General features: G+C 37.3%; 1 protein-coding gene across 2 annotated transcripts in view; it reads left to right on the forward strand.

Annotated features, from left to right (window-relative positions):
- The window catches only part of SHOC2 (SHOC2 leucine rich repeat scaffold protein), a 66888-nt gene extending 57552 nt beyond the window's left edge, over positions 1–9336 (forward strand). For both annotated transcript variants that reach the window (XM_080597397.1, XM_080597398.1), the window contains exons 6-9: positions 553–675; positions 2746–2883; positions 3382–3499; positions 4692–9336. In XM_080597397.1, the coding sequence (XP_080453523.1) occupies positions 553–675; positions 2746–2883; positions 3382–3499; positions 4692–4900 (588 nt within the window). In that variant the 3' untranslated portion in view covers positions 4901–9336. The remainder of the gene's footprint in view (positions 1–552; positions 676–2745; positions 2884–3381; positions 3500–4691) is intronic.
- The last annotated feature ends 1624 nt before the right edge of the window (positions 9337–10960 follow it).

Genomic DNA, 10960 nt, shown 5'->3' on the forward strand with positions numbered 1-10960 from the left:
CACAGCCACGTAGTCAGAGCCTTGAGTAATGTCTTTGCTTTCGTTGTTTTGTAACTACCTCACCTTTTTTTTTTTTTTTTTTTTGGTAAATGGTTGGAAGAGGTGGTGGAGTTTTATTATTATTATTTTTTTAATCAAACTCTATATATTTTTAGTATTTCAGCATTGCTGATAGCAACTTTGCAAGTTATGGTGAATTCTCCGTCCTTTTTTTCTCTCCATTGTATTCAGCAATGAAAGGGAAAAATGTTTTAACTACTGGGACGTGCGATATTGGGAAATACATACTTCTGATTTTAACACTTCGTGTTAGTAACATAGAATCAACTGTAGATTGTAACTATAGGTTGGGACTGCTTATTATGTTTGTTTATGTTGAGGAATTAAAAAAAAAAAGGGGGAGGGAGTTGTCACCTTTTTATTCTTCTGATTTAATTATCTACTATTTTGTTGTGTAGTATTTTATAAGCCATAATGTTTGTTTAATCTCTCAGATGCCTTGTTGACATCTTGCAAATGCAGACCCTAAATGTTTGGTATGTTAAATCACAGGACAATCAGCTGACCTCTCTCCCGCTGGACTTTGGAACTTGGACTAGTATGGTAGAACTGAACTTAGCGACTAACCAGCTCACAAAAATCCCTGAGGATGTGTCTGGGCTTGTTTCTCTTGAGGTGAGAAGAGTATAAATGAAGAGCTACTTCAATCCCTGCAAATAAGCATTTTCTACTCCAGGTATAGGTAATGTTATTTGGGGTCAAATAAGGCCAAACGAATGCGTGTAGGTATGGCATTTAAATAGATTTGATCTCTTTATGGTTGTCGTGAACTTCTTCAGACTGTAGATGAATGTGGACAAAGGGTTATTGCATACGTATTTTTAATTATATAGAAAGAAAAGTTTTCAACAGGAAAGTTATTGCTGGAAATTAAATGGCTCTGAACTCAGTTTTAATTCTTGGAGGCACCAGCATGGAAACAGAGGGGATCAGAAAAACACAATGAAATGGTCTTTAGTCAGAAGCATCTTGAACATAGCCCTGTGAACCTTGTAAGCAGCCAGGTGGGAATTCTCCTCAGCCCTGAAGGGGTAAGAGCTCTGTAGACGGAAATCATGAACTACACCTGTCTTGTCCCCTATACGTGTTTCTCAAGGTACCATCAGCAGAGATGGTCAAACTTAATTGTCTTGGAGGGACATAAGAATAGAGGTGCTTGTTGGGGCAGCTCTGACATGTTATTAGGGGACTTCGCAACCTCTGTGAGCCAATGGGAAAAGTCTCTTAAAGTGCAACAGCAAACAGTATATTTGAAATTGCAAGTTTTCAGTGTGGCTGCTGCTCTGAATAATTAATCATTTGTTTAGTCTGAGGCAAAGTTGATACGGCAGAGCTATAGCACTTTAGCAGCCCAGTTTTCTTTAAGTTAAGGCTTGGGCTGATTGGACTGGGAAGCTGGTAATCTCTGACAGCTGGATTTGTGGGTGGTCTGCTAGCTGCCGAAGCTAGGGAGCTGCGCAGTCCACAAAACCATTAGTGCTATCTTTCTCTGTAATTAAAGAATCAAATACAAAGAGCTATTTGGGCAGTGTTTACACAAAAGTGAAGGTTCCCACAGCAGTGCTAAGTCAGCTGCCGTGTGCGTAGGTAATATTTTCTGTTCCTGCCTTTGTTTCTGGATATGCGATTAGAGCGTTATTATTCTTACCGTTGTGTATCTTAACACATAAAGGAAGGCCACTGTAATATTGCTTGTTCCAATGCTAAATTTTTGGCTTTTATTCATTTTGATTTTCACTTTTGATTTTATCCTTGTTTTTGATTCTGTTTCTGCCTTCAGTGTTTCCAGGCTCCACGAAGCTAGTGAGAGTGAGATTGTTGAACCTTGGCATTTGAAACTGTCCAGCCTAGCAGGGATGAGCCTCTGCACTGGGTGCTCTTCCACACTTTTGTTTTCGCCTGCCGTGTTAAATAACTAGATAATGGCATTGTTTAATCAGTGATTACCTTACTGCTCACTGTGTTATCGTGAGGCTCGATTGTTTCTAAGGACTGTTAGGCTTGTCTGAAGCAAAATGGTTGACTAGTATAACCTGTGGCTCAATGAATAACTTTGTCAGTTGACATCGCAAATGAGGATACATTTGCTGAACGTAGGATATTTATAATTCCGTTTAGAAAGAAGGAGAAACATGAGAAGATAATACTCTAGTAGGGGTGAGTGTGTGGTAGGAGACCATTTTAGAAAGCCAATGGATATCTACACAGTGTTCTGCTTAGGTGCTCGGATCTGTACGTTCACTTGCTGCTACTCCTACTCAAAAGGACACGGGGAGAAAAGAGAGTACTAAGCTTTTCAAGGCGGACCTTGTAAACACAGCAAACAATGTAAAATATGAGTTTGAGGATAGCTATGAGGAAGGATTACAAAATGATAGGGAAGCCCATGAAAAAATAGTTTTTCTTTCTTTGCAGAAATGAATGTTCTCTGGGTTTGGTTTACATTTATTGTTATTCTGTAAAATAGTATTTGAAATAATTCTGCCATTGATCTATGGATTTGTACCATTTACAGACTTTTTAAAAGTAATCACTGATTTGGGTTTTTTAGTTTTTTCAATTTGCTTCCATAATTTTGTCTGAATCTTGGACTTCATTACTTGAGAATTTAAACAATCCTGTCTTATTATAATATAGCCTGTCTTGTTGTTTACTTATTGCATTGCTGAAATATTTTTTTTGAAGGTTCTTATATTGTCAAACAATCTCCTAAAAAAACTTCCCCATGGAATTGGAAATCTACGGAAACTCCGAGAGTTGGATCTAGAGGAAAACAAACTGGAATCCTTGCCAAATGAAATAGCTTACCTCAAGGATCTGCAGGTGAAACAATAATTGGCAGAGATAAACATCTTATATCCTTTATTTACACCATACTGTTTTAATTACAGCTAGTTTGGTGAGGGAAACTATTCTGGATGGATATAGAACCAAAAGTTAAGAATCTTTCACAACTTCCTCCCCAGTCTGTCCCCACTAGTTCTTCCCCAGATTCATCAGCTGATTTTGAACAAACAAATTTTAAAGAGTTTTACTGTGGTGCGCCGTGAGTACGATACTACAACGGGAATAGCTTCTGTGGTTTCAGTCATGTTCATGAAAGCTTTTATGTTTAGGATGGAAAGTGCTTGTTTTAATATTAAGTACTGTTATATTTTTGTTATGTTTAGTGATGCCTAGTAGAGTTCTGAAATGTTGAGATGTAGAAATTTTTTGTTCAAATGCTGGAGATAGAAACCACCATGTTATCAGCCATGTATCTTGTTTTTTGCTGTTATTTTAAGGCACAAGTTAACTTTTAAAAATGTGTTTTTTCCTTAGAAATTGGTTCTGACTAATAATCAGTTGACCACCCTTCCAAGAGGTATTGGTCACCTTACCAATCTAACGCACCTTGGGCTTGGAGAGAATCTTCTCACACACCTTCCTGAGGAAATTGGTAAGACCTATTTTTTTTTTATAGTTTTATGCGGTGTGGCTGAGCAAAAGTAGTTACTGACACAGAAGATAGGCATCTACTGTGCTCACAAGTAGAGCTACAAAATTCATGCGAAACTTCCAGTATACACAACCTGATGTGAAAGATGTGCCACTGAAAAAGCACTGTAAGTGTATGATACTTATCTCACCTCAGCAAGCTGTAGTGAAATGAATGGTCTAGCTTTTTTGAGTTGTTCTGCAGACAGCTGCCAAATGCACGCTAACTTGAAATGGTGAGATGCCATTTATCCTCAAATTCTTCCACAAGCCGCATGCTATTGATCACCTCATAAAACTATTCTTTTTCTTGGAAAGAGGTCAGTGTTAGAAAATACACAAGTCCTATTCTAATTCCATGGTGTAGGTAAAAGCCTTGTGCCTTGTGTAAGGTATAGACAGCTGAAGCAAATGTTTCTGGTGATAGTTCCTCTGCACACACTTCCGTTTGTAATGCATCATGCTGTATTTCACCTTGAGGAGATAAGAAAATTAAGCAAGGAGATCTACAGAAAGTAGGGGAGAAATAGAATTATTCTTTCTGTTTACTTGAGACATCCTGCCCTGGCTGCTACTCTTTCTCTCAAGGGGAATGAAATAGTTTGTTAGATTATAGAAGAAGTGTATGGTATGAAAGATGGGAAGGTGGGGCGTGTTGTAAGGAGGACTTGTATGTTTCGAGTGTATTTCAAAAGTATATATTCCTGTGGCACATTACAGTTACTGCTTCAGGTCTGTAATAAATAGGTTGTGTAAAAGATAGGGTATAGATATTTTATTAGAGATAATAGATACCATGAGCAGGAGTAATTTCTAGGCCCTTCTAATTTGAGTTATTCAATGTTGACTGCAATTTCAAAGTGCTAAGCTGAACAGTGAAGGTGAAATCTCTGTCAGTTGTTTTATTCTGTGTATTCTCACTTGCTCTCTGAGGGAGATGTTGTAATCACTATTTTCATGGGAAAACTAATGTAGGTGTGGCTCCGGTTTAGATAATGGTGAAAAAAAAAACTTGCAGTTTAGAAGTTTAGCTGAGAAACTGACTCTAGATTTTATATTGCGAAGGGTCTCCAAGTGGACTAAGAGCTCCTGTCTAAAAGTTAAAAACTGCATGAACCAAACCATACCTCTTTGTATTATTTTATTTTAACCAGGTACACTGGAGAATCTGGAAGAACTGTATTTGAATGACAACCCCAATCTGCACAGCCTTCCCTTTGAGCTGGCTCTTTGCAGCAAACTGTCAATAATGAGTATTGAGAACTGCCCGCTCAGCCACCTTCCACCTCAGATTGTTGCAGGAGGACCCTCCTTCATCATTCAGTTCCTAAAAATGCAGGGACCATACCGTGCCATGGTCTGATGCTAATCGGATTGTCCAATACACTGTACAAAATACAAACTGCATTAATGTTGTAATTGTCTGCATATGTATATATAATATAATATAATATATGTGGTTTATATTATATTATATATATATAAATATATAAATAATATAAAAAGGCGAATTTAAGACTGCATTATGTGTTTCTGCTAATAGAGGAATCATAGCCATTTAGATTTTTTTTATTCTGTAAAAATGCTTGTCTAAGTTTTCTTTGCTGAATTTGATGGATGGATGTCTGAGTAATCTGGAAATGCCATTTCATTTAAAGCAATTGCCAATGAACTCAAATTTAAGGGACAAAAATAGTTTTGCTTAGATTTACTTTCAGTTAAGAGAAACATGTAACCTTTATATAATGAACTTTTCTGTTTTACTCCCTCTTTTTTTTGTGTCAAAGCCTGAAAGGGTCATGGGTCCTGAGGTTGGGATTTTCTTTTAACTTATTTTGAGATTTGAAGCAAATGGTGTTTTTATATTGTTTACAGTCAGAGTAAATCACTGGATTTTGTTTTATTTTGATTTGCTCTGTTTTAATCAATCATATCTAGAATTTATATGCCTCTGCTGATGAATTTTTATCAACTGGTTTGTATACTAAAGACATATTCTCATCAGAACAACTGGCAGGTGAAAAGGATGCAGTCAAAACAAAAAGAAAAGGAAGAAAAAAAAAAAGCTTGAATTCTAAGTCTTGCTTCCCTGAGTTATCAGTTGCAGGCATAACATATCTGAACTGAGCCTTTTGCAGTTGGTCTTTTCTAGCACAAGTAAACCTTTTCAGATTGGTAAAATCATTGAGTATCCTCAGTGAAGAGCGGTTTTCATGTTGTGAAGTAACGATTCCGTGAGGTCTAACAGAACAGTTAAGTGGCAAGGAAATAATATATATGTACATTTTTATTACAATGTTGAGTCATAAACTACAACGGGCAATTTTAAGGATTCCTTCTAGTCCTTGTACAATAAATGAATGTGTCTTACTTTTAAACACTGCAATATATGTAAGTTTTAAGGTTGGTTAACAATGTACTATGGTTTTATATCTTGACTTGCCTTGTACCTCCTTCCATTATGGAACTTCTGTGTCCAAGCACAATATCTTCACACTGTGCTGTTTTGCTGCTGAACTAAATGCACTTTTCCCCACAGCTGGGGCACTTGCTTCAAAATATTCAGTTCAGTATCTTGATTATTCTTTTTTAACTTCATCCTATCTGTTTCAGTATTAAACTGATCTATTAAAAAAGAGGCACCTTTTTCATTTGTGCATAGACGTTGATAGCTCAAGAGAAACACTGTAAGTAGTGGACATTCAGTTTTATCACGACTTTCTTGGTTGCTCAAAAGGCAGAAGATGCTTCAGGGAAATATACACTATTGCTGCACTTGCAGGGCCGGTTGTCCTTTTCCAGGAGGGCAGGAGCTTGAGGCGGTTGCATTCCACGTTTACTGAAGAGCTGTCCAGTCTATAATCATTGGAGTTGCTGCTGGGGTAGCGTGGCTTAGAGGACTGTATCTTTTGAACAAAATAAAATCAGCCAATGCCATGAGAAATCTATTTCACATGCAGAAACTTGGGGAATGTTATTTCTGGCTTTCAGGCATGCTTACTTATGTATATTGCCTTGATCTATCTTTTTTTTTTTTGGCATTGCATTCTGTTTTGTCTTACATCTTTTCATTAACAAGGAGTAAGTTTTAAATGGAAGGCAGGTGGAGATATAAAACCTTAGAGGGCTTAAACATGCTGTAAAACTGTTGTAGATGTCACTGGATTTTACTAAATAATTTTTTTTCTTTCTCACACGTTCTCTCTCTGCCCCCTCCCCCCCTTTTTATTTTTTACATCTACTGTAGCTTTTCAGTTTAGACTTAAGTTTATAAAAGGCTGTTTTCTTACGGTTCTGCCTGAAGTTAATCTTTCTCAGCATTAAGGTGTTAAAATATGAAGATGCTGAAGTGCATATTTTCAAGACTGTAATCTAATTATTGAATATACTGCTAAACCCGTATTTGTGCCCTCAGGTCACTAGGGGAAACTGGTTTGGGTAATATGGTTCCTTAAAACTAAAGTGGCGACCCCTTGTGTTTTAAAGCATCTTGGTCTCATTCCCTGTCTGCTTCTCAATCCCATTTTTAGAAGAGCTGACGGGATTTAATTTGTTTAGTTTGTAAATATGTTGATTATTCACCTTGTTAAGGTACACGGTTAATGACTGTATGATTGGAGCTGACCCTCTCTCACACAAGTTCTTGTGGAGAAGTTGGCTACCAAAATAGCGCTCGTTACACTCGCTTAAAAACAAAGTATTCTTTTCATTACACTTATAGGAATAAATAAAGCTATGTTTTAATTCATTACTATATTAAAAACAGGATATTTTTTCAAACTATCTTTGTACTAGTATGGTTGTTGCAGTGCCAGATAATCCTGAACCCTGTTTTAGAAGTTTAATTTTATACATTCTGAGGTGAGTGCTTATTTTTTCAGTGTCTCAAGAGAGATTTGAATAAAAGCAGTGTGAGAGAAGTTCTGGTACAAGAGAAATTAAGTCAGAAAAAAATGAAGTTCTTAAAAGTAGCCTAAAGTTTAGGTATTAAATGTGTGGCATGGCTTGGGAGTATGTGCATATAGATCTCTATATGCACATACGGGGATTTATATCCAGATCTATTCACAGATCCATATAAATCCAGCTGTTTTGACCATTCAAAACGGTCTTATATCCTGACATAAGACTTCTGCATTTGTCAGGATGCTGGACTGTTAACTGGTGCAGTTTCTAAATTGTATTTAATGCCTGATGACATTCAGTTGGACACATGCTGGTTTATAAACATTTAAGTATTTTGTTGGGCCTGATCAATTAAAGTATGAATGGAAATAACTTCCTCCTGACAAGTGTATGTATACATACATACATACATGTATATGTGTATCTATATGTGTATGAAAGCGTAGACAAGGTGGTGAAATGAACTCTTTAGGGCTCCTTTCAAATAAGGATGGGAAACAGGCAATTCCCAGATACTCACAATAAATATTCTAAATCTTCCTTGCCCTACTGTTATCTTCAAAATAATTTACAAGGGTTATTGAGAAGTGTGACAATCTTTACTCGGGGTGAAAATCATGACCTTTATTGCTTGCCCATGGACAAAATGTCAATTTTGTATGTCTGCCTATGTACATAAAAAAAAAAAAGTGCATATACATATGGTCTATAAAGACACTGTCCTGAATCACGCCTTGACTTCACAGAAGCTGAGTTACTGTACTATAGACTATACGGTATTATGGAACTTCGATGAGGTCTAAAGCAGATTAGGGATTTGTTAAATAACGAAAAGAAGCTTTAAATGCTATCGTGACTCATTTTGGTCACATCTTGCATTTAAATTTGCTAAATAGAAAATTGGTAATTATTCTCTGCAAAAAGACTTCCTTTAGTATAACTAATATAAAACTATTAAAGTTATGTCTCTGGCTATCCCATATTTAATTTCCTAAACAAATTTGTCTAGTAAAAATGCAGTGGAAGTGCTGCATGTAAAGGTGGGGTCACAAAGTTATGTGATTGGCACTTTGTCAGATGTTATTGGACACTTCTAAATTCATGCCCACTTTTTAGAAAGAGATTCGTGCTGTAGAATATTTGCTTCAGTGCCTCTTCTGGATTTTAGGTTTTCTCTGCGATTTTGTCCATCTTTTGCTGGTGTTGTGTGAGTGCATGTTCAGACTTCTTGAAGGTCGTGTTTGTACATGATTTAGTAAAGTAGTACTCAGACTGGCTGGCTGGTTAGCACTTAAACCCATTGTGTCACCTGAAATCCCAAGATCTCCAATCTTGGGAGTTGGAAAAGTACTTTTTATTTAAAAATTAGAAAACTTTATCAGAGCTTTTTTTTTTTTTAATTTAAATTTCTGAATCAGTGCAAACTCATGGCTGGGGAGTCTTCGTATCTGGATACAACAAAGAATTTTCATATAGTCAGTATCACACCTCAGTTGTATCAAATTAGCACGCCAGAATAGCTTCTAATTAGATCTGCAGTTGGCAGTAATTTGCCCAACACGAACTTCAAGGCACAGTAAGGACAATTACAAACAAACGATAGTATCTGCAAGCGGTTTTTGTTTTTATGCTGGCAAAGATCAGAAAATTATGTTTATTATTCTGATGTTTAGGTCTTAACCAGGACTGCGCAGGACTTTTGCTGTGGAAAAATACCAGACCACACTAATTTTGTGGTTACAAGCTAAACAAGAGTGTAAACAGTCTACAAAAATGTACTTTTAATCTGAATTATTGTAATGTTGATTGTTATGTCTATATAAAAGATTGCCTTGCTTTTTTATAAGAGTCATTCTGTATCAATGCATTCGTTATAAATAGTATATTTGTAAATGAGCTGCCACTGAGTCTTTTGAAAGTTTTCTAGTATTTATAGTCTAACACGAGCTGGATGTAAGTCATACTTTTGCAGTACCCCAAATTATCAAGAACTGCCTTCTTGTTATATACTTGTCACTCCTGAAAAGATGTTTTTTTCAAGTAAAATACAGTTTTTTCATGTATAGCAATTACAGGAAACTTCAGAGTTGCTTGACAGTAACTACTGTACTCAAAAGAGACGTGTAAATTGCACACCTTTATAAAGCAAATGTTGGTAAAATATTTTGCTTTCATTTTCTTGTAGTACAGTAAGGCATAAAGAAAAACAACAACAAAAAACTTTGAAAGGGAGAATGCCTTAGATTTTAGTGCAAAATGCATTTCAGCAACAACAAGAAACTTGAAGTAGGTACAGAATTGTGCAGCCTGCAAGAAAGTCATCTGCATTTAAACTTGGGATGTACAAGGCAGTGTTTCCAAGCTGACCTGACAGCTCTGAAGTGCTATCCTTTAGCTCTGTGAAGCTCCCTAGGATAGATGCTGTTTCGAGAAGGTCACGGCTTGCATCATGTCCTACAAACAAAAACATGCTGATATCCTTCGAAATCCTAATATAGAGGCCACAGCAGTTCAGATACGGTGTTGAGGAGGGCACTGAAGCACTTGCTGCGGTAGCGTGGATGCGATCAAACCGCCCCGTGGTCTGTCTTTGAGCTGAGGACATCCCTGTTAGCATCGGTGGCCTAGCGACCTGAACACAGCGACCCTAAGGGATTTGCAGCCATACCATGAGAGCAGCTGTGCCGTGCCACGGTGCTGGCCACGTACCATCCTTGCCCATCTCATGGTGCTGAGTGGCAGACGTGTAAGGACAGCAGCAGGGACTGCAGCTCCCCTGGCACCCTGCCCCGGAGCTCACCCGCCGAGTCTGAAGGGCTCACCATGCGGGAAGCAGCATCGGCATCGTGGCATTGAGTAGCCCTTGATAGATTTGGTAAATTCACAGAAATGCTTTTTTCTTTCTTTTTTTTTTTTTTCCTCCTAAATCTATTTGTACTTCTGGCCTCTGCAACATCCTGTGTCTAATAATTCTGCAATATGATTATGTGCTGGGTGAAAAAGGACTTCCTTCTGTTTGTTTCAAACCACACCACCTTATTTCATTTGGTGACTCCCAGTTCTTATATTCTGAGATATTTATCAAGAATCTCTTTCCTGTTCATCTGCTTTTTACTATTCTTGAGGGTTTTTCGTAAAGGGGAGGGTTTTTTTTCCTCAAGTCATAGAGCTCTGCCTTTTTTATCTTCAAACAAAACCTCTTCCATTCTGGGGTAGTTCTTGTTGCCTTTCTCTGTAGTTTTCTAGCCCTGCTCTGACATTTTTTTCCCTAATTCATGGCTTTCAGCAGGCTATTTTGTTCTTTGCCTTCTAAGTTTGTGAAATAAAGGTACAGCTGTCATGAAAAACTGAAGCCGAGTGGGGGATAAAGTGTAGTGCTAAATTTCAGTGGAGAATAATTTTACTCCAAACCGATCAGATTGGGATTTAGATTTCGGAGGCAAGCCACCCACTGCAATAACAAATTGTTTCCTCTGATTAGCTGTAACACTGATTTTCATTGTCTCTTGCAACTAGA

The sequence above is a fragment of the Anser brachyrhynchus genome, assembly GCF_964034855.1.
Source record: "Anser brachyrhynchus genome assembly, chromosome: 6".
Classification (NCBI taxonomy): Eukaryota; Metazoa; Chordata; class Aves; order Anseriformes; family Anatidae; genus Anser; species Anser brachyrhynchus.